The sequence below is a fragment of the Bremia lactucae genome, linkage group LG11 (assembly GCF_004359215.1).
Source record: "Bremia lactucae strain SF5 linkage group LG11, whole genome shotgun sequence".
In the NCBI taxonomy this organism is placed as follows: Eukaryota; Oomycota; class Peronosporomycetes; order Peronosporales; family Peronosporaceae; genus Bremia; species Bremia lactucae.
Window position 1 is genome coordinate 1958888 of NC_090620.1, and position 24762 is coordinate 1983649.

Sequence of the window (24762 nt, forward strand, 5' to 3'; positions counted from 1 at the left end):
GTGTGTTTCCGCTCTCAGCTACTTTTCTTGCATTCTTTGCTAAAAGACTAGTCTTCCGGGGCACCTACGGATGCGGCACTGGGCTTAAACACAGCAAATTGTGGACGCGGAGGTTTGTAGCTTGTAGCCGATCCACGACGTGCATTGTAGTATCCAGGACGCGAAGGTGGCGCCATCATTGCGGCTAGCGGGTCCTTTTTCATGAGATTATGAGACGGTGGTGGGGCCATGAGTGCCGCCAAGGGATCGTCACTAGGCACAGGTCCGCTTCTCATAGAGCTGGGAGCGGAATTCGTTCCGACTGGAGGAATTCCTGTAGCGCTAGATCCCGGTGCGCTACCTGGCATCGGGCCAGTGGGTGGGGCGCTGGGCTTTGTAGGCTCCGCAGTAGAAGCTTCGCCTGGGAAAACCCAGCGCTTCGCCTCTTCATCATAATATGCCTCCATCTGCACCCCAAGTTTGGCCACCTTGGCCTCAGGGTTCATCTTTGTAACGATAAATGACGACAAGCCAGACAACCATCCCGAGCCTTTTGAGCTTCCACTGGGTGGTGGCGTCTTTGAACGCACGACTTTCTTGGTTTTTGGACTGGCCTTGCCCTTGTCACTCATTGGTCCGCTCATCGTGGTGGCCTCTACAGGTGAAAGCGTCGTCACGACTTTAGCAGCTACTTGACTGGATAATGTCTTTGCTGAGGGGTCAGTCAATGCGTTCGGTGACTGAAGCGAATCTGGTGAATGCTGTTGTGATGACAGAGGCTGTTCGTGCGTCGACGGCACATACTCAAGAGGGCTCGGCGGCAAGGAACTTGGAGGAACTAAAGACATTCCGTTGAAGCTAGCATTACTACGCGTACTATGATTGCTTCCAGGGGGTTCCATCGAATGCTGCGAGCGCATGAAGCCAGAGCCATGCTGTTGGGGACCATTTCCCTTACTCGAGACAATTGGGCGTCTGTTTCCTGGATAGGAGTCAGGCGACTGTAGCAGCTGAAGCCCGTTGCTGGATGAGGGAGTTTCGCTGACAGCATCTGGTCTTGAATAAAGAGTTGGAGTCGACGCGGAAGAACTTCTCTGGTAGCGTCCTACCGAACTTGTTTGAGACGTTGGAGGAGTATCGTGAATGGACGAGTTAGAAACTACGGTCGACGAAGGCAGCTGTGCCGTAGGTGGCGAGGTTTGCTGTGATACGTATGAAGGCTTCGGGATCGAATTTAAATCTGTCACAGCGGGAGCTTTCGGATAAATTGTTACAGGCGATATCGCTTCGCTCGCGTACAAGCCACTTGGGGCTTTTGAATTGGAAATAGAAGCGGCACTTGAGTCGTTGCCCTCCACTACTCGATTCACAATCTTGCCCATGATACTCAATGCACTACCAAGACCCCACTTGCCTTGCTTGCGGTCACTCTCTCGACTGGTCGAAGCTGCAACCAAGGCCACACGATCTTGTCCGAGGTGTTGACGCAGCCGGTCGTCCAGCACTGTGAGCTGGTTCTTCATCCCTTCCAAATACATCGATGTGCCGGGCTTCGTTGTCGCAGTCACGGCCTTAATTAGTATTAACATGGACGTAACATACTTAAAAGCAATCTCGAGTTTTCCAAGATCAGCCAGCATCATGGCGTAAATGAGTTTATAGCCCTGAAACGGAATCATCACGTTGTCCGCCGCATCTTTCGAAAGCTTTTGAGACCATTCGTACATTTCCGTGCGCTGCACAGCACCTGGCGACACGTAAAATCGCGCTTCCGTTGGCGTGCGGTGATCGCCTCCCAAAAGTGCGATTTTGGAAGTTGGTATCGGTGCCTCCACTTGAATGCCTGCAAGCAAGTAGCAAATGTGTGCTGCAGTAACCAAGTTTGCTTCGTTCCATAACCGGTCGCCAAGCTCTGTTAAAATCTTGTTAGTATCAGCGGTTCGATTTGCTAAAAGAACTTGCGCATGCGATGTCCATGCAGACAGAACCAGCGATTCTGTAGATTGTTGAGCGTTTGTATGCAATAGCCGTTTTGGCTCTTGCACACTTTTTTCCTGTTGGTCTGCGAAAGCCATAAACAATGCGCGACTGGGATCTCCTACTGCATATGTATCGTCGACGTAATTGCGTAAGACTCGCTTAATTTAAGCAAAAGAAACACATGTGAGCCATCGCTGAGGCTCTTATAAGAAAAAACTGAAGGCAAACACTGACCTTGTATTCCTCTTTGTTCGTAAAGGAAGCAATTAACATGGCCTCTGGCCACATGTGCGCACTCATAGCTGTCGAGATCGCACCCTTACGATCGCCAACCAAAAGCAGTTCACGCAAATGGTTTGTATGTTTCACCTTCAGTTCCGGATGCTACGACAATTATTTAAATGACGCATGAGAATTAAGAGCATAATTGATAGAATTTAATTAAACAAAACTTTTGGCCACTTACCACCGCAGAGTGAGTGTTTCGAGCCTCGGGAAATAGTGGCGGTTGGTTCCCGTTACGCCGCTTACTGCTCTTGTCGAACAGGATGATCAATTGAGCCTCAGGTGATTCAGGATCATTGGGTTTCATTGTCCCAGGGTCTGAGCGCAGCTTTCCGTTGCATTTAATAATAATACGCAAGACACCCAGAAGCAGCCGATCGTCCTCGTCTTCAGCATCAATTGCACTTGTTGGTGCCTCACTTCGTTTAAGTCGATCATCGATATATTCTCGAATTACGTCTTCCGAAACATTACCCGTCAGCGGCCCAGGAAAAGTGTCCATTTGACTATATTCCTTGTCCTTCGAGTGAAGCTGGTCCATGCGATAGAAATTTACTGGCCCTTTGCAAAGCTCGCTATTCCCACCGTTCTCAAATTCAGATCGCCTAAAATTGAACATATTAACCGAATTATTCATTATAAGATGCCACTTGCTGTTGTACACGAAAGAAAACTTACGGAAGGGTGCCACGAGGATTATTGCGGAAGCTGCTTCCTGAAATATTTGGTCGAAATTTTCTATCTGGAAACATCGTCACCACATTTCCCCCGAAGCCGAATGATGCAAGACATGATGGCGGAGCAACACATGGATCTTTGTGCTTGTTAGCGGTCATCTCGAAGGGTGCTGCAACAATATGAGAAGCCTGCGATGTATTTGCCGCGTGATAGCCAAGTCCCGCACCAAAGGCATGCTTATCTGCGAGATGATTTTGAATTTGCTTCACACCACCTGCCCGATCTTCGAATCCAGTTGCACTATAGGGCTGCTGTTGATGATATTGCTGCTCCGGCATTTGATAGTGCAAGTGATTCGCGGTACGTGTGATGTCAGCCCCATGGTCACCTATATTATACAAGCTTCTTGGAGAAGCTGCAGGTTCGTGCACACCGCTTCCACCATACAAAGCACCACCATTATTTGGAGGAGATGCAACTGTAAAATCTTGAGCTCGCTCCTGCCCCTGCTGCTGATAGTACGCTGGCTGCGCAAACTGGTGCGATGAAGTCGCATTGTGTGTCTGTGCTGGCAGGTTGCTAAAGAAATCAGTTGGAAGTCGCTGCTCACTGGACCCTTGTGAGCTGAAGCCAGCAAACCCGTCGATTGACTGAGGTCGTTTAGTAATTCGCATGTTTTCGTCTCGTCTCATAGTGCTGTTATGCAAATTTTTATCACTGATAGCGGCACTTGAGGGCGTGATTTCACTAACACTGTCGGAATCACGCTGCCTCGTGTCACCCGGCATAGGGGGGTTGACATAGGCCGTTGATGGTGGTTTATTAACTTGAGCTATAGGTGCAGTTTCAGGCGCTCTTGCGTTCTTTTCGTTCAAGTCGAACCGGCTTAAATCAGCTTTAACGTATGGTTGCTCTTGGTTTACCATCCGTTGTGATTGTCCATGAGCGGCCTGCCCATCAAACGCATTGGAAGCAGAGGAATTATTACGCTGCATCATTTGCATAGCCGACGAATCCTGTGAGGTAGTACCACCAAAGAACGATGAAGCTGTGACTTGGGTATTTGCAGAAAGCGCTTCAGAAAAATAAGAGGTTGCATTGAACGATGTATGCACTGGAGTCGTATTGATGTGCTGTTGCCCATTATTCCAACTTCCAACAGATGTGTTGGTTTCATGAAAACTTCCGGAGGATACATGATGCGAGACGCTGACATTGTCCACAGAGCTAGGTGACGAATATGAATTGCGCGGCTGTGCGTAAAAGCCTTCCGATGTTTCAACTTCAAACTGTCTTTTATCATTCGCAGCCACCAAGAATGTCTGCTGGGCGTGAGTTTGCGTTGGCTGCTGGAAGACTAAATTCGCAGGAGCAGCGGGTATACTTTCTTCACCACGTTCTATAGTTTTTGACAATGCATCCAATTTGTTTGTTGTCGATAATCTTTCAAAAAATGCGTCGGCCGCTGCACCTGACAATGTTCGTGAGTCATCGCGAGTTTGCGTAGTAGCTTCTGGAGTGTATATATGATTTTGGTTTCCACCGAGCGGCTGTTCGGACAAACGAGAATGCCCATGCACATCTGCCGCATGATTAGAAATTATTGAAGGGCCAGATATCGGCCTCTGGTAATTGGAGCTACTTCGGCTCCCAAAATCGCTGTGCTCACGCCAAACTTTATTACTAGTAATAGAGCTTGTCGATGATTGATGGCTGAAATTGCTACCAATACTTTGTTCCACGCCCTTCTTTTGCTCATACGATCGCCCATTAAATGCATTGCCTGCGAATTGGCCATGACGATCTTCTCCTGATGTCTTAAAATCACCCGACGAGCTTTGATTTGGAGGTAAAGTTAAAGTGCTGCATAGTGATTGATTGTGGCCCCCAACAAGCGAGGTACTTGGTATACTCAACGATTGCTTGAACGAGTTCGCAGCAATTGAGTCGCTATTATCGGAAGGCCGGTAGCCACCAATTACAGCATCTGCGGAAGTCTGCGCAGCTCCATTTAAATGAGGTTTTGCTTTACGATCGATGCCCAAGTGATCCCCGGAACCTAGACTACTGATATTCGCAGACTGAATCGAGTTTTCAAAGTCATATTGAGTATTGCTATGCGTGGCAAAGAAATTTGCTTTGTTATCAGTGCTCGAATCATTATATCCGAAAGCGCTTGGAACATGAGCTTCTGCTTTTGAGTGGTCAAATGGACTAGACGAACCAAATTGGCTGTGAAAAGAGGAAATGTTCGAGGCGTGAGTGCCGGAAATTGTATCCCTTCCACCTTGGTTGATGTGCTACAAATTTTGCACGAACAGCATGTAAAATTTCGCAATAAAATAAACCCATCAAATTATCTAACATCAGTACCTGATTGAGCACCTGATGACCAGAGCTGTGTGAATGCTTCACCGATGTGGCATGTGGACTTTCAAAAAAACTAGTTGAAGAGCCTGCAGTCACAAGGTTTTCGACGTTTAACGTTGGAAGCTCAGGTGCATCCGATGGCTTCGTAATATTTGCCGACGCCGAAAATGCACTAAACGGATTGGGAATATCAGCGCCAGTCGTGGCACCAAATAGTGATGCAGCACTTGGAAAAATCTCTTCCTGAGTAATGCCCCCCAACTGGTGAGTAACACCGGAAGGTATCGACGAAGCAGCAACTGGTCCACTGACTGCCTGCTGAGATGTAGAGAAAAGTCCCGACGAGCTTGCACACGGCTTTTCATCGTTAGAATTATCAGGACTACCATATACTGACGACAGCGCGGCTGATTTGGATTCTTCAAACTTCGTGACTAAATTCGTATTTGGTGCGGATTCTGCGAATGGCTCCTGCGCGTCACGACTCGCTATCGTTTCCGAATTGTATTGCATACTCGATGCGCCATACTCCGAAGCAGAGCGCAGGTTTGCACTCATGTTTTCGTTTATGCTGGTTGTTTCTGATGCATTATCATCGGAAAATTCTTCATCACTGGCATTATCAGAACCACCAATAGTTGTTCCAGGGGCTGAAAACTGTCCTTCACTTGCTGAAGGAAAATCCGTACCGAATGCTGTACTCGCATTGGATGAGTTCACCATACTCGGGGTTTCGGATATACTACCGTCTGAATAGGCTCCGCTTTCGCTTATGTGCTCTGAGCCACCGAACGTAGCCCCCGCAGAGGATACCCCAAACGAGGCAATGGAGCTGCCATCATGATCCGTACTTGCAACTGACGATTGATTCATGCGATGACTTGCGAACGAGGACTGCGAACCACCATACAGGGAAGAAGGACGCCCCGCAGACGGAAAGAACGAATTTTCACCAGAGAATGACACAACAGAATCTCGCTCTTCTTCATCACTTTGGCCTTGCCTTGTATAGAGACGCGAGCCAATACAACGCGAATTGGCTTGCTCTTCAAAAGGCGCTTGATTTTGCTCATAAGACTGTGTTGAGCGATCGTTCCACTTGACGCTAGAATGAGTATATGATTCTCGACTTCCAAGTCGACTGTCGTCTTCACTACCGTCGGTGGACGTCATTGTATCATGTTGAGTCGATTTTTCTTCGTGTTCAGTAGATAATGCAGCGCCAGAACTATCGCCTCGAAAATCAAAGGTGTCATTGCCATGGGGCGACGGAACACGTCCAAAAGCCCCCCCTGTCCCAGTCGGTGTATGTAAGAATCGTGCAGCGCGTGGTACTTCAGTGACGCTTATTTGTTTCTGAGATTTGGTCCTAGTGGTCGAAAAGGGTGGGCTTCCGGTATCCATATAGGTCGCTGGCTTTAGTTCAGGCTTTCTCTCAGAATAATGCAATTGAGCTGATTGTTGGTGTGTCTGCGAAGGAGACATCGCAATAGTGTCTTGGCCTGTCACGTCGTCTTGCCTACCAATCTCCTTCTTTTCCTGATATTGTGAGCCAGAATGATCAAAGACAGCTGCTGATTTCGTAACCTCCTGCTTGGTTGGCAACGCAAAAGAATTATCATGGCTCGAGAAATCAGGATAGGCAGTATTACCATGGCTTTCAGCAGCAAATGTCCTGTACGACGAATCCTCGACAGTCTCATTCCAATCATCCTTTGCATGGTCATCATGATCAAACAAAGCATCTTCTTCATTCCAAAAGTCGCCAGCTGGACTAGTAAGCTCAACAGGGGGAGCCATGAGCGCATCCGTCTGCACGGTCATCGTTGCTGTATCAGACATGATTAAGCCACTTGAAGCAGCTTCATTTACTTTGCCTTCTTCCGATAAGTTTTCCACAACTTTTTCCTGGTGATGCCAATCCTCATCTTGCTGATGCGACTCTGTGCAAGTCATCGCTTCGCTGCGACGGTCACTCCTCGTTTTAAACGCACTTTGTTCTGTAGGTTTGTGGGCCAGAAACGACGATTGCATCGCTGCAAAAGCCGTCTTAGCTGTAGGCGTATGCTCGAGCACTGACCTTGTTTCTATAGGCGACAGCAGCTGTGAAGTAGCGCTTTTCGTTCCATACGTAGGAGGTGTCGATGGTACAGCTGCTGGAGGTAAAGATGTCACTTGCGCCTTGCCGCTCTCCTTTTCCACTTCAAAGTTTCCCGATGCCACAGACAAAGATTCTGCTACGTCACGAACATGCAGTGGCGATATCAACTTGTTCGGGTCATTTACTTCCCCTGCAGATGACGAAGTTGTGCACAGCGGCAAATGGGCATGGGGTGCCATCGGTGTGGCAACAGGTGACGCAAATAAATCATCATCGTCTCCCCACGAAAATTCTTCTTTTTGCACTTGTGCTGCAGCAGCAGCCATCGGCGTTCCTGTCGTCACGGACGCTGTTGCATCGTCCATGGACCCAGAAAGCACCGTCGAGGGCGAGTCGCAGTCCCATCCATCATCGCTGTATAAATCTTCAGCGTCGTCCATTGAAAAGAGTTGCGTTGGCTTGGATCTTGCTGCCAAATTTGTGCTAGATGAAGCAGCTAGCAAAATTGGCTCCACTGTCGCCGATTTCGTTTGGTTTGTGTCTTTGCTGCTAGGATCAGTTGTCATAGAATTTGTTGTCGACTTTGTAGTGCTCGTAGTCCTACTACCTGGTATACCAAGAGATCCGATCGAGGGAGGGATAGATCGCTGGCTGCCCAGTCCGCCAATGGGCGGCGGTGTCCACGATGATGTGGACGATCTTGAGGCCGTATTAGATACATAGTGCTTAGTCGTTTGGCTATAATTCTTGCTGACACTACTGGCGCTGTTGCCGCGCGAGGCGTTGGTGATTCCCAGCGAGGCGAAAAAATTCTCGTTCGGGGCGGCGCTTACAGGCTTTTGACGCAGCCGTGATCCAGTGCTCGCAGGCCTAGTGCTGGTGCTTTCAGAAACAGAATTTTCAGCATGAGCTTCTGTGGCAGGCGTCGAGCCAGCAGCTGCGGAGAAGTAGCCGCGGCTTCCGTCCATCTGCTTTGCACTTACGGATGCGGTTTCGAATTTGTGAGGTTGATGTCAATAGGAAATTATATGTGATGAGGTCTGCCTACGTAAAGCCACTTTTGGCTTATATCTTAAAATAGTGATAGACCTGCAGATTTAATTAATTTTGCCCTCGATTTTGACAGCATTCTATCTCGTTGTCATGTAAGTTTCTGCCTTTGTTCTAAATTGTGATTTGCAAATATTCAAATTCTTAATTACAAAAGTTCGCTGGCATTTGAGGACGTTGAAGTGTTTGTTACGTTTTTTTTCAATTTTCACAGGACCAGCTCTTAGTGAAAAAACGATTACTTTTAGAAACTTTCAACAGGAACGACTCGGGACAAATTTAGTGACGCACACACGCCAACTGTCGTCATCCTCCTCTGCCCGACCGCTAATCTTTATTTATATTATTTTTAACAGGCTAAATTTGCCCTAATGTTACACCGTCCCCGTTTAGTAAACTTGTTGTACTTAAGGGGATGGTCAATTACTTAAATAAAGTCCCACCACTTGGGTGTGTTCACACTGTGAACCATTCACATAGGAGGGATGACGCCTAGTGTAACGGGGTGTATCGTGACATGAAATTAACACTAAGAGGTTGTTAATTAATATTATCTAAAAGATAGATAATATTTGGAGGAAATTACTTTATATAGTAATTTCCTGAATTCTTATCCATAACTTGCCTTAAGAGAAGTCTTCCTCTATACGTACAGTGTACGTCACCTAACGAGAGGCACCACTCACATCTGAAGCAGTGTGAAGTGGACTTGTACTGAAACAGTACAAGTCGCAGTGCCCCGTTACACCTAGCGTCATTTGATACGCGAGGTATCTAGAAAGATACGCTCGCAATCCATTTTAGTGTTATCTACAGAGATGATATTTTTGATTGGTAAGAATACCTATTTATATTTAATACGATTAAATATAAATATGTCTGAAAACTACAAATTGGTAAGTGCGCACGAGGAGCCGGGTTACCGCTCCCGTGACGACACTTTACTAATGCACTTAGTGCGTTGGGTGAGGTCGCTAAGGTGCCCACCACAACTACCTCACTGCTCGCAAGAAGACGGACTAACCGCTTCTTCGCTGTGCTAGGGTATGTGCTTGTGAAGAGCGTTGCCGTATAAAGACGTGCCCGCCTACACTTGGTAGCACTTGAAGTCCTTTCCACGACCCGCGTCTCTGCGTGTGTGCGTGAGGATGAGCCTCAATATCGATCGAGCTCGTCTTTCCCCGCCTTTCCGAATGCCATCGGGAGGTGACAGGGCACTTGGCCCAGGGAACAAGCCCTGGCTAGGCTCTTAAAATATATTCCTGAGCAACATGCTGCTCAGTTGGAGCACTTTAAGGCATTCGTGCTCGGACAGCGGAGGCCCGCGTCTGAGACACAGAGCCATACTGCGGCGGAGTCCGTCACTCAGACTCAATTTGAGTAGAGGCGTGAGCAGGCACGGAGCGAGGCTCTCAACGGGTTTATTCAGATGCTCTCCGCCCGGCCGCATCAGCCGAGACTCACTCGGATAGACCCGCCTAAGTTCGATGGAAGTGAGGAGATGCATCGCTGTCGACGTCAATTATCGTAGGTCTGATTTCGGAGCACATTAAAGTGCCTACTTTTATGAAGGGACTACGGCATGGCCCATCGCGACAGGCCCTTTTTAGAAAGGTGCCGTCGATGATGGAAGAGGCAATCCAAATTGCCTTAGTTGAGGAGCAATTCTACAACAATGCCTCGGCGGCAGCTTGGTATAAGCTGTCGGCCGAGAGATCAGATGCCCAACTCCATGGAGTTGGGCAATGCAGACTTTTGTCAGCTATAAATGCGGCAAGCCTGCCAAATGATGGCTCGCTGCTATGCCAGAGTCCCTGCTGGGGCAAAATGCCTAGCAAGAGGACTTCCTTCCCAAAGGGCGATAGCAAGAACCATCCTGCGAGAGGCATGAGCTCTGCATCGACCACTGAGGGGTCGGGAAATCCGGGAGCGCAGTAGGTGCGGGATGCCCTAATGACGCGGACTCATAAGCTACCCCTAAGTTCAGAGTTGTCGAACAAATGGGTAGCATAGTCCCTGAGGTCTCGAAATTTCGGACCTCAACCCTGATGGTCTATAGCGCTCAAGTACAAGGCTATGATCAGGTGATGACCCTCCTAGTGGATTCGGGTGCATCACAAAATTTTGTAAAACTCGCGCTCTAAGAAAGAGGGCGATGTTCGAGTCGCCTTGCCACGATGGCAAGCGAGAATAGGCGACCGTTCGTTTAGCGAACGGGGCGCTCGTTTAGTCTGAGGGAGTTCGAGTTGAACTCGCCTTCAGCTTTAGTGACTTCTCTTGTAAAGGCAATATGGCACGAGAACGCGTACAGCGGACTCAGACGCCCCGTCTCGGACTTTTGTATGGGAAATGCAGGAAATTCAACAATTGCGAAAGAGGGACATAGTTTCGTCAATATGACGAAGCAACTGTTCCTTGCATTGGTTGTTTTAAAGTCAATCCGCTAATCGCTGCTAGACGTACAAACAAGAGGAGCACAAGAGACGTTCATAGTGCTCATAGTGCTACGTATGGAGAGTCCGTATGACCTCGTCCTTGGCATACCATGGTTGGCAAAACACCAACCATGGATAGACTGGCGTACACGCACAGATGCAAACTCTACACAGGACACCGGAAAGGATGTGCTCCTGCGAGAGGCATATGCAACTGATGTCGTGTCGAACACAGTTGAGGGTGCGTTGACTGGATGTCAAACGTCACCAATCCTACCCAGCTCGTGGAGACTGAGTAGTGAAAGGGCAATGACAAGTAGTCATGTGACCCATAGTCCTGCACAGAGCCGAGAGTCTGTGATAGTAGACAGCGGGCTGACTAGAAGTCAAGCGTCGCATGAACGGCACAGTGCCTAGAGCCTGGTGTGGTTGGAAGGGGTGTGTTAGCCAGGAGAGCAGCGACACCCGCTTCCTAGTCAAAGGTCGTGGTAACTCGAAATACGAGTACCAGACAGATTAGGACGATCAAAGGCACGTCTAAACGAGTGACCTTTGGATCATTTCCTATTAAAGAGGACGGGCCTTCAAACGAGATGTTCGAGACCGTCAAAGACGAAATTGCGGAGACATCCTCAGTTGAGATGCTCCGGCAAGTCTTTAAATCTGCCGAGGAGATAGTAAATCTCCCGGAGATGTCGTGGGATATTTTCCTCGCCGAATTTAAGCAAGGAAAGATTCACGAAATAGTCGCACCAGTTCCAGAAGAGAACTTGGTGGACTGTTGCTCGTCGTTCACAATGGACCAGAGCGTCCTAGAAACGGACGAAAAGACATGGCTAGCTGCTCAAGGCTGCATGCCTTGAAAGACAGTCCGTTCTTTGAGGTTGTGTGGAAACATCGCGTTGTGTTCCCAGAAGAAGTGCGGAGCCGCCTACCAGCAGATAGGGGCATCAAACACGAAATAGACGTCGAATCAGGCACCAAGTATTGTGTGACCAGGCAATGGCCATTGCCGAGAGAACAAGTTGATTGTATCGATGAGTTCTTCAACAAGCGAGCCAAGACGGGACATGTGCGTGGGAGCAAATCGCCTCACTGCAGCCCGACCTTTTGTGTGCGTAAAGCCACAGGAGGATGGTGCGTGGTTTATGCTTACAATAAGCTGAACACGGCGACCAGACCGGCGCAAACGCCAATCCCGTGAAAAGACGTTTGTTGAACTCCATGGGAAAGTTATCTATCCTTTTCGCGTCGAATTTAAGACATGGCTGCTATCAGGTACTCATGAAAGAGTTCGATGTAGCTGAAACTGCCCAAGCGGTATGCTTTGGCTTGTGATGCCCCAAGAATTGAAAACCGCACCAGCGACATTCAACTGAGTGGTGGCTCACGTGATGGATTAGCACCGTGCCTACGCGCTGCATTACTCTGACGATGTATTCGTGCATAGTAGGGTTGAGAACGGGCTGAGCGCAATAGAGTCGCACAAGCGTCATTTAGACGCTGTGTTGCAGACTTTAAAGGACGCCCAATTGTACGTCAACTTGCAAAAGTGCGTCATAGGGGTCCCTGAGATGCAGGGCTGCATAGTAGGTACACATGGTGTACGAGAAGACCCAAACAAGGTAAAATCAGTAAAGGAACGACCAATCCCACGGCATGTGAAGAAATTGCGCCAATTCCTAGGGCTCGCTAATTACTTGCATAAGTATAGCAAGAATTATGCCGAGCAAACTAAACCATTATATGATCTACTTAAAAAGGACACAGAATGGGTTTGGTTTAAAGACAAAATGATGCGTTCACATCAGTGAAGCAATCTCTTGTAGAGGCATCGGTCTTGGCATTGTTAGTCGTGGACAAGCCCTTTATCGTCGTCTGCGATGCAAGTAATTTTGCAATTGTTAGCGCGCTCATGCAGAAGGATGACGACGGCGTTGACTGCGTCATCTCTTATCTATCCCGGCTTTTAAAAGCCGCCGAACATAATTACCCTCAGCATGACAAAGAGCTACTTTCAATAAAGTATGTTCTTGTGGAGTTTCGTGTGCACCTATTGGATCCGAGCCGTTTTGTGGTTTATATGGATCACGCATCACTGCGGACCGCAATAAACTCACCGCACCTCTCACCTAGAATGGCAAGATGGCTTACATTCTTCTCTGAATTAATTTTCAAGCTGCATACAAGCTTGGTAAGTCGAATGTATTGGCTGACGCTTTATCGCGCAGACCAGACTTCGAGGTAACACACCAGGAAAGTGTGTCTAGTGCTGAATCACAATTTCAGCCGTCAACGTTGGCAGCCATGAAGGCATACCACCTGACGAGCTCAGTAGTCTCTGAAAAAAAGAGAGCTACAGTCAGGAAGACCATTATAGCCTGCTGTTGGATCACTCTGGTGGATGAAAGGTAACCTTTCCGTCGCACCTGAGAGCTAAGCTAAATCACTTTAGCTACAGTGATGGCCTGTTATGGCATCAGCTGTCACCTTGTGATCCCTTGAGAATCCATGTGCCACATGACACAGATCTCAAGCTGATGGTCCTTCACGTGCTCCATGACGCACCATTTTATGGGCATCTGGGCCGTGAAAATGCATTTTTACGAGTGTCAGAAGAATTTTGGTGGCCACACCTATCTCGATGGGTGACCAGCGATATTCGGTCTTGCGAACAGTGTCAGCGCATTAAGCCTGCACCGTCCAGCAGTGCGCCACTAAAGCCGCTGTTGATTCCAACGGATTTTGGGAAGTCAGTAAATCTGGACTTCATGTTTGGCATGCCGCCCGACCACAAGGGTCAGATGGTGCTCGTCGTCTTTGTAGACAGACTGAACAAAGTGGTGCATTTAGCACCATGTGAAACATCGATCACAGGCAAGGGGGCAGCTCTCTTGAACCTGGATCATGTATACCGACTACACGGGATGCCCGAGTCCATAGTATCGGACCGGGGTCCACGTTTTACGTCTGGGTTTTGGCGTCATGTGTTCGAGCTGCTAGGTAGCAAGCTCCACATGTCGACCGCAGATCATCCCCAGACCGATGGCCAAACAGAACGTGCCAATCGGATCGTGGCGGATGTCTTACGCACTATAGCAACTCCCAAAGATTAGAGCAAGCAATTGTACTTTGTGGAGCTCGCTAAAAATAACAGTGTCCACGCCAGTACGGTGAGACATCGTTTTCTATAAACGGACTGCTCCATCCTCGGATGCCAGTCTCGTTTGTGCGCGCCCGAGTTTTAGTGGGGGAGGGCCCCTCACTACGCTCGGTGCGAAAGAGGGACATAGCTTCGTCAATATGACGATGACCCGCGAGGGTATCATCTCAACGACGAAACTTGCCTTAGTGACCCTGCCGGGTTGGCAGTGGTCAGTATGTAGTCACGGCAAGGAATGCATGTGCTCTCACACAATAGCGATGTTTCGTTGCTTACAACTACGTCCTACGAACGATTCCGGCGATGTCATAGGCGAGTTGAATGCTAAAAGCCTGAGCGAGGCTTAACACTTTGTGGATGAGCGATTAGCCATCCCACGAAAAGTCCGTGACCGTGGCGCAACGGCAAGCGCACAAGATAAACAAAAGAATGCTGACTGAAATGGTCGCAAAAATAATGAATGCTTAAGTGTTCGACATAAAGTACTGTTAAGTACTGTTACTCTACCTAAAATCGCAATTTTTGTACTACCTGGGGGTACTTAAAATTATTGCTACGTTACATTGGGCCATTTACTGTGGTCGAGAAGGTCAAAGACCTAAATTATAGGCTCACCCTCCCGCCATATATGAAGATGCACCCCGTCTTTTACGTGGGTCGTCTCAAACGGTATGTGGACCCAGATGAGGTCACATATTCCCATCAGTCTAAGGAGACTGTTGGTGACACCGACCATGGGTTCAGTATTAAACAGATGGGGGAAATGAGGAAGGCGAAAGACTTGCCTCCGACCTTCTCTTCCCATGAGAACGTAACGGACTCGGAGAGCGAGAGATACCACGCGCGTAATACGGTTCCTCAGCATTAACTTCTTAAAGATGTCCAGCCGAAGTTTCAAGCGTTCGTAACCCTGACGATTTTTCGCGCGAGCATCATGAAGCCGAGGTCAGTAGCAAGACTTGACCCTCGAAATCCCCAATGCGTCGTTCAGCAGCGCTTAATGCCTGCAACTGAACGATCGCGGGAAAGGCAGCAGCGATTATGTGGGCAAAATCGCCACTCCTATCGAGCGCCGCCTGCACTGATTGGATGCGGATGGGAATCAACGCTTCCTTGCTAAAAGTTTGCTTGCCCACCGCTCCGTGAGGAAGAAGCATCAAATCCTCGTCCAGTGGAGAGGATACCCGAAAATTCACCATGTCTTGTCAAAGCCTTAAAGTTGACTTAGTGACAAACAAGCCGGGCTTGCATTCACGTCCCATACCATTAAGCACAGAGGTCTTTGTAACTAAGCCCTGTTTATCCTCTCCTCCTAATGGTTTACCGACCCTAGTTCTTCCCCAGTAGACCGCCCGGCCCCACTCGGCGTTTCCCGCACCGTACAGCTTTCTGGTATAAGGTGGGATTGATGCTTCGAGCTTTGCGCGAATTGCGCAACGGACAAGCCGGGCGCAAGTGCTTAGTGCTTTCTCGCATATAACATCTACGATGTTTGAATGCTATTCCACAGCTTTTCTTCTCCTTACTAATAGACAAATCTGATGCGCTCGACGGGCTTTCCAATATTTCTGCGTACCAACGCGAGAGGACTTAAAGTCGAACTCAGCGCGTAACCCCATGGCAATTGCCGCTTCTAAAGTAACGGGATGAGATTGGTACAATTCCGTTTGGGCAACCCCCGCATTAAGGTCTTCCATTATGAACGAATAATTTAACCACTTCTTGCCCTCGGCCTTGATGTATAGCGGCAAAAAGAGCTCTTAACTCCTGGGCGTAGTCTCCTAGGATCGGTCTACCCTGACGAGCCGCTAAATATCGTGATCGTGTGCGAGAAATCTGATTAGATGGGACAAACATGCTAGTCAGATGATGTTTTGGCAAATCACACCCCACGAGAGGCAAGGTAAACCTGCCTACTTGGACGAGCGGTGCAACTTATAGGGTGCACCAACTAAGTACCTGTTTTCAATCCTGTCACATGCCATAACCAGTTTGTCAAACTAGGTCTCGCAGCCTACGATTTGCACATTCTGTATGAATGCTCCCGAAGCGTAAAACTAAAAGGAGTTGCATCCTTAGCACGCGTCCAAGTGTAACATCGATGCCAAAAACGCATCGATGAAGAATTCGTTTTTGTTGTCACCAAACTGTGAAGTCTGGATGAGTGACGACGGGATCTTATACCGCTCGTTGGTCATATACCGTTCGTTGGTCATAGCAGACCAACGAACCAAGTTGCCCTTTGCAGGCAACCAAGACTCTTTTCGGGAGCGAACCGCAACGAATTGCGGTCTCCGTTCCTTTGGTTAATGCTAAGTTGCAGACTAACATTCTGTTGAAGTGATCTTTACAATCCTTCGTTCCTGGTGGTACATTTTAGCATTCCCGGTACGGGGGCTCTTTAGATCGGAGTCATTACAAGATGACTCCTCATCAATATAGTCCGAGGAATGGAACATCTTGGAGATTAATATCTGATCTCTCTCGTCTTAACCCACCGTTTTATGACAAAATTGCTCAGATAAAGATCTGGAGGCCAAAATTATATTTAAATGAAATTAGAGTAAGGTCGTAATATTAAATATAGTTCAGTTCCCCGTTTGATCTAAAACCGTCAAATGCGTTACTAAGGCTTGCCAATGATCTGTGATAGTACAAAGCCGCATGTACACACTCGCAAGCATAGATATCGCTCAGGTCTACGAACCATTGGTCCCTTGAACTAGGATTCATTAAGTTATACGAGCTTGTACGACTTACGAAGTTGTTAAACTTCTTAAGACTATAGAACTAAGCGACTCTTTAAGTATAGAGGAGCGAAGTAGCTTCGCTACACCTGGAAGCACTCGCAGGCAATTTACACTTGATAATTAATTAAATTTAGCCTCTTCTGGCATGGATATCTTCCCCAAACTTTCAAAGCGAAACGAGTAGCATATAAGAAGCTCAGAACTTTGTATGGGCTCGATCACATAGATCACAACCTTTCCCAGGCCCAGATGTTCTTGATGCAAGGCCTAAAGACTTAATATGAATCCTCTCTTATCGGGCAGCAAAGGATCACTTAGCGGAACTCGGTACAATCCTGTACCTGATCCGGAGCCTAAGGCTCGCCCTCTTGCTGTCAGTGTTAACACATATGAGGGCAAAGAGGAAGGAAATCTCCTTTTCTGGATTAAATAAACGAAAACGTCCATAGCCTCCGTCATGGCTATATTTAAGCTCGGTAGGAAAGCGAGTAAGTAAGCACTCACATGTAGCACGTCTAAAGACGTCGCACTTCCCGCGTCTCCTGCTGCTTTAGGGTGAAGCCCATGCCCCTAGAATTGCGTACTCCCTTAGAGACTCTCACTGGAGGACGTGCATCTCTTCTGAGAAGCGCGAAGGGATTGATAGCTTACAATTCTTTTACGAGCTCACGAAGCGCTCGTTTTCCCAAGGTTTTTTTGTGTAACAAGGCACATTTCACTAGTGCTGACCAGTACTAGTTAATCATACACTGATTACAGTGTAGGATAGGTGCCTCGAAGCTTCACGTACACAAAGGTACCGAGGACGATTTCTTAAGAAGCTAAGGGTCTTCAGAGTAAAGGTCTAGACTAAGGCCTTAGAATAGAGAAAAGGTAAGACTGTATTAATCTATTCACATTCCTACGAAACGATCTTCTACTTACTACTGAACCTATTATATTAATAAGTAACAAGGTATGGCACCTTCTTGCGCACCGCACAATCGTGTCTTAAACCGATTGGCGGGGTTGATTTAAACTTAAATCAACCAATCAATAGAACTAATGTCTAATTGCATCAATATTACCAAATTTGGTATTAATGGAACTATTGAAGTCAAAATTAATAAAGATAATAATTTTAAACTTCTTCATTTATTTCCTCTCATAGGAAATATTATTTCCTATTCCTCCTATAGGATATAATACTTGTGTAACGGGACCCCGTTACACTCACCACCACTTAACCAACAGTCACCATAGTGACTGATGTAGGGTGAAACGATATACTATTATGTCTTTCCCTTTAATTTTTGTATGTTGATTTTAACAATAATTCCGATTTTATTTTCATAAATTGATTTTGACCGAAATCAACATGGCGACTAATAAGTCTGTGCGCGTGGCCCGTGAGGCCGCAAAGCTGACAGCTGCACGGTACAGTGCAGCTGTTGGTAATGAAATTTATCAATGGACGCTAATACGTCTACTGCGGGGAATACGTCACCTACTCCCATTGGAGGTGACGATGACAAGTCATCTGCTACACCGACTGTAGGTGAGTGGACCAAGTCACCGGCATCGCCGGACTCAGTGTCTACTGTAAAGGCCGCTGGATCACCCGGGGCCGAGTCCGTTAAGCCTTCAGGTTCTAACGTGACAACTAGAGGGGTGATGACGAGGTTATTCGACTCGTCGAACCTCTTTGGTGAGGAGTCATCATCCGATGACTCCGTGAGCGATGACCACTCTGGTAACGTTAGCATGCGTCACCCAGAAAATTAAGTGGTCGCGAGGGGAAGAGTGCTGCTGGTGGTGATAGTTTGCATCACCAGGAAGGGAGTGATTCTAGAGATCGCTCCAAGGGCTAAGTTAACGTTGACGTTAACATGAGCCAACACGAGAGGGATCGCAATACGTTGCGGTTCGCTCCTGAAAATCGGCCTTGGTTGCCCTCTAGGAGAAACCTCATTCGTTGGTCTGTATGAACAACGATCGATGTCATATTCCGCTATTCAACTCATCCAGGTTTCACATGCCCGGTGAGGATGAGACGAAATTCCTCACCGATGCCTTTTCCGGCATCGGTGGTACTCCTCTAAGCTGACAAAGGATGTCAAACCTTTGCGCTAAACTTCGACAGCTTTTATACAGCATGTACAAAAATAGGCCGTGAGGTCTGGCTTGACAAGCTAAATGCTTTCCGTGAGCGGTTCGAGAAACAGACCGTAGTCGGTGCATGATATAAGCTGTACTGTTTGTCTTAGGAGACAGGGATTCCTTGCCTCTCGTGGGGGGACCCATGCTCCTGCTGTTTTAAGGGTGCAGGTCATGCCCCAAAAGAAAGCATATTTCTTAAAGATCTTCATTGGAGAACGCTCATCTCTTACGAGATGCGTGAAGGGATTGAGAACCTCCAATCCTATTACGAGCGCGGAAAGCGCTCGTTCTCCGATGGACCTTCTGTCAAGGAGGATGGGGCTGTTCGTACTGCAAGACGAAACCTGGAACGTCCAACATCAATTGGGAACGAGGCTCCTAGCTATCATGTGAGGGTGGATACCCTCGCCAACGAACGAGATATCTCGTTCGAACTCTATTTACCTCTGGGTGGTTCGAAAAGCTTTCAACAAGAAAATGCTTCTCACCACTCGAATCCGTCAATGGATGTGGAGGGGGGGGGTCGGGTTCGCCTCGTTTGACGAACCCGAATCAACATCATGATTCGGATCACGCCCTTTATTTTTTGAGAAAGGATTCTGATCACGAGCGATCCCGTCGCCGCGAGTTAGCGGTGATGGCTAATAATGTTTCTCGTGACCAGTTGGTAGATTAAAATTGTGTGCAGGTTGCGACGGATCAACTGGCGAACGAGAGGACACATCAGTTCCTTCAAAACGAGATGGTGACAGCTCGTCAGAAGATCATTCCCTTGGAGAAAAAATGAGTGGATCGTCTGATTCAAGACAATCAGAGTCGGTACCGAGAAGATACGGCTTTGGCTCGGAACCATGAAGCTTTGGTGAATGCCCTAGACTGTTCCGGTGAAATCCGGAACCGGAAGAAGTCTCGTACTGATGGTACGGCGGAGACGCTGAACATAAGACGTAGGATGCGTACGCATACTAAGAGGCAGCTCGATCGTGTACACATTGCCTTGGCGATGTAGTACACGAAACGGGCCGATAGACCTGGGTAGTAATTTATTACTGCCTACATTCGTCACTACATGTTTTTTAGGTTTACAGTAGACAGTACCACTAGGTCATTAACATTAAATGAAAGTATTTTTGCTCTTCCATTTTTGTGAGAGTTCTATTTCTATCGGTCTACCGCATCAGCAATGGAATCCTGTACAAAACGGGCCACTGCTTTTCTATCCAACAGGAAATCACCTGCTGACTGGGTTTTATTTCTGTTTCAGTGCGACCGGCTCGCACTGCGGAGATATTAATCTCCTCATTATTGAGGGTATTATCGTTCTCATTAATATTATTGTTTTCGGTGCTGAGTCTTTTAGCATCGTTGTCAAAGTCTGTAATATCATTATTGTATTACTGAGTTTGTCAACTTCAATGTTGATTAAATCAACATTCGTATCCTCGCATTGACCTTACCGCTAATGCGTGACGGCAAGAGCTAAAATGTCCTTACTCGAGTGAGTTCTTTCCCACGTAAATAGAATTCCCTCCAAACAAGGTGGGTGGCGTAAGACATTTACCAAAAATGGGGTATGCTTGAAGAAGCATGCACTGAATCGTTGATGGTAAATTCTATTATCGGCAAGAGCTCGTTCCAACTCTTAAAAGAATAGACGTATCCGCGAGAAATCTCTTCGAGAATACGGTTTGCCCACTCCGTCTGACCATCTTCTTAAGGATGATCAAAAGTTAACATTTCAACAGTGTTCCAATTGATTTAAACACAGTTTGCCAATTCCGCCGTGGTTCTAGGCTCTCGATCTGAGACCAGTTCGCGGGGTCACCCATAGAGTCAAAATATCGTGTCAACAAAGACACGTGCACAGCCTTTGGCTGTGATCGACTCCGGTACTTCAGCAAGATGTACCATTTTGCTAAAACGATCAACAAAAGCAAGAACACCATTGTTCTTATGTTCGTCGTCAGGAAATCCGAAGACGAGGTCCATGGATTAAGACTGCAACACTGCGGGAACAGGCAGAAGTTGTAATGGATCACGGGATGAAGCACTGGGCTTCATTGGTAAATAAACTCCGCATCTACTTGCGGATGAAATCATACTGGCGCGGCTTGTAATACTCGCAACTTATCGTGAGATAGGTCTTCTCATGTCCACGATGACCACTAATTGGTGTATCGTGACACTCATACATGATGCGTAAACGCAAATCATTACGGGTTGGGATGACGACACGAGGTGTGTCGCCAGTAATGGCTGTGTAATACAGTAACCCATTGCGAGTTGTCTTTTGATCTGTTGAGAAACTATTTAAAATCCTTTTAAGGATTGTTGGGATGGATTTCTAAGGCAATCCATCAACCCTTTAAGAGCCTTATCTTCTTGAAAAGCTTTTCTAATGTCGGAAAATAATGTTGACGACGAAACACTTATTGTTGCAACAGTGGCCGTATGCTCACTGTCCGCTTGCGCACCCCGGCTCAAAGTCGGGTTGGCGCGAAAGAGCATCAGCGACGACGTTAAGTCATCCTGTTTATTTTCACGGGGAAGTTATAGTCCGTGAAGAAAGACAACCCTCTCGCCATTCTTTGAGAGCGGTTTGGACCGTTTACGGCCGAGCGTAAAGACGCATGGTCCGTATACGCAATGAGCGGTCTACCTCCCAAGCGATAGACCCTAAACCTAGCTAGTGCGTATAACATGGCAAGGAATTCTTTGTCATGCACTGGTTAGTTGCGTTCAGCTGGTTGAAGCTGACGCGAACGACGCGCTCTGCGCCGTCTGTGTCATATTGCATTAACACACAGCCGATTGCAAAATCACTGGCGTCACAGACCACATGAAATGGTCGGTCTTGGTCCGCAATCGCCAGGATTGGCAATTGCATCACTCTTTGCTTAATACCCTTAAAGGAAGTCTGGCGATCAACGTTCCGTGACCACTATTTTTTCCTTCAAGAAAGATGTACTGTCGTTTCGGCGTAATTGCTTGAGTACTTGTGCAGGTACAACGCTAAGCCGAGGAACTTTTGAAGTCCCTTTTCATCGACTGGCTCAGGCCAATCGGTGATCGCCTTAATCTTTTCCGGATCCGGGCGTGTACCATGTTTTTCCACATTGCACCCAAGAAGTGGTATTTCGCTTGCAGCGAATATTCACTTCTTGAGATTTGCATACAACTCGTGCGTGCGCATAAATGTAAGAACCTGACGAACGTGAGTTTTATGAGCTTGCACGTCCGTCTATCCGTCCATGGCCCGGCTATGGACGAATGCATCGTACAAATAACTTTTTGCGAAATCCCGCACCGATCTCAACAGATCGGTTACACATCTGTTCAATGTCGCAGGGGAATTACAAAGCCCCTGTGGCATAAGTAGCCATTCCGCTTGGGGTGCTTACTGCTATGAACGGGATATATTGTTCACGCATAAGGATCGGATAGAATCCATCCATCAGATCCATTGGCGAAACGATAGTACTCTTCGACATACCATCAATGATTACGTCTTTTCGTGGTATCGGCGTTTGAGCCGGTACCGTTGCAGCGTTCAATTTATTAAATGCATTCACAATCCGTCATCCTCCTGTTACATTACGTACACATAAGGTCGTAGAGCTATTGTGGGCAGGTTGACTCCCTCGGATGAGCCGCTGCTATGCGGTCGGCAAGAACATTGTCGATTGCTAATTTTTGTTCACGAGGCAATGATCACTGCTTCATGACACAGGATTTCGAACTCAAAATAAGGTCGAATTCGTGTCGAGTACCCTTATCCTTATGCAACACACATAACTCGCACTCCTTTAATTCGATCAGACCCTTATACAACGGATTTTGTCTTCAAATACTCATAAGATTGGTAGATAAACGTTCCTCCGAGTCTTCTCATCGAGGTTACTTTCGTCCATCGATGAGCTGCTAAGAAACAGTTCGTTCTCAGTAAATACTATCGCCGACCGAATGTCGGCCACGTAGTTATCAACTGTGACAAGTACGCAGATCTGCTTGACTTTTTCACTACGCAGATTACGCAAGAACCGTTTCAATTTTTTCGTTGACAACTGAGTTATCTCCGAAATTGACTTTAGAACTGCTATTAGATCAAGTGTTTAAGCGTCTACACTTGAATCATTGTTTATTAAGACACTTATTGTCTCAGTTTCCTCTCTGGAATTTATTTCCAAAGGTACCTGTGAACCTTTGACCACAGGTTTCGGGGACAAGAATTTATTTGGGGAGTATCCTCCTCAACTGCCTCTAGCTGTGGTTGGTTACCACAGCGAGATCCTCAACGATCGACTCCCCAGTCGACCTAGGACTTTTGCACTGCCTCTTATAGGAAGGCGTTTTAAACTTTCTTGGATGTTGCTTTTCAAGCAAATATCCTTGTTTTGTACAACTCAACTTATTTGAGTGATCGAACTTTGACGCTGCCTGTGCTGTGCACAGCCGTCGGTAACTATATCCGCGTCACAATTGTGGACCTTCGACGCCGCCTGTAGCCGTCGGTAACTATGACCACATCACAATGGAGGACCTTCAACGCTGCATGTGCTTGTGCACATCCGTCAGGATCTAACTCCACAGTGAGTTGGGTATTTACACTGAGGTCGTGTGGAGTCAGGTAAACGCCTGAACCACAGGTGAGGCCACCGCACTCACTCGTAGGACATTCACAAGCTTGTGGACGCTCCAAGATGTTCATCATTTGGCCATCTCAGGAACAAGAGACAGGCATCGTCACGGCTTGATGCTGCCAATTTAAACATGGCCTGTACTTTCTGAGCCATGGTAATTTAAGGATGACATCAAATTTGTCATCCAAATCTGGTACGATATAATCATCATCGTACTGTTTAGCCCTTCATGTGTTTTGTATACCAACCACACGTTTCTTTACCGTTACAGATACGCCTGTTGCTAGGCGCACTGTCATCCTCGTTAAAGGGGTATTGCGCTCAATAAGTTTGAGTCTACGATCTTCTCGCGATTGGCGTCTAATAAAATTATTCGACGACCCACAATCGGCTAGGGACTTAAGTGGCATTTATTTTACATTTTTATTTTCAGGGTGATGAGGTTAACCTCATCCCGTGTGGCAGTTTCACACAATTTATGTGTGTACGGAGCAACTTTCGTCAAAAGGCCTGCAAATTCTTTTGACGTTGCTGGAACAGTAGGGCGCTCCGCACCTACTGACCCCGACCGTTTATGGACGAGCCGCCTCGCCGATGCGATTTCGCAACAGCGTCAGATATGCGTCTTCCGCTGTTCCTAGCGAGAGGTCGGTTCTTTTGCTCAGTGATTTTAGGCACTGGCCGTGGGGCACTACACTTATAGGGTAGTTAGTGGCCTATCTTTTGACAACGATTTAATTTTGTAACCGTTAGTAACTCGAAGAGCAAGGTTTCTCGCTCTCTGTATACGAGACATCCATCAGTTCTAGACCTATGGTTTCGTGTCGTCTCGGTGGACGATATGACCCCGAGTGACGAAGCCTGTTTCAGGCTAAAGCCCTCCTGTTTTGCTATAGAGATCGCTTGGTTGAGCGACTCTAATTCTAGCCAGAACAGGTGGGTGCACGATGGAGCTCGTGAGTTCGCGACAAGCTCGATCAAGACTTTCTACGAAGATGAAGGAATTGAGCATCAAATTACAGTTCCGTACGCCCAACAGACTAATGGGACGGCAGAGCGTGCTATTCGGACAACTGTTACAATTGGACGCAGTTTGCTGCATCACGCCAAGCTCGACAAGTGTTTCTGGGCTGAGGCAGCAATGACAGCCATATACGTCAAGAATTGACTGCCGTCACCCAAAGTTTGAGCA

General features: G+C 47.3%; 1 protein-coding gene across 1 annotated transcript; it reads right to left on the reverse strand.

The window, feature by feature from the left end:
- Positions 1-47: 47 nt before the first annotated feature.
- On the reverse strand, positions 48-8361 carry CCR75_008986 (uncharacterized protein; the record flags this gene model as incomplete). Its single annotated transcript, XM_067967033.1, has 5 exons — positions 48-2117; positions 2194-2343; positions 2426-2849; positions 2923-5222; positions 5296-8361. The coding sequence occupies 5 exons, from the start codon at positions 8359-8361 to the stop codon at positions 48-50; spliced, it is 8010 nt and encodes a 2669-aa protein (XP_067817661.1).
- Positions 8362-24762: the final 16401 nt, after the last annotated feature.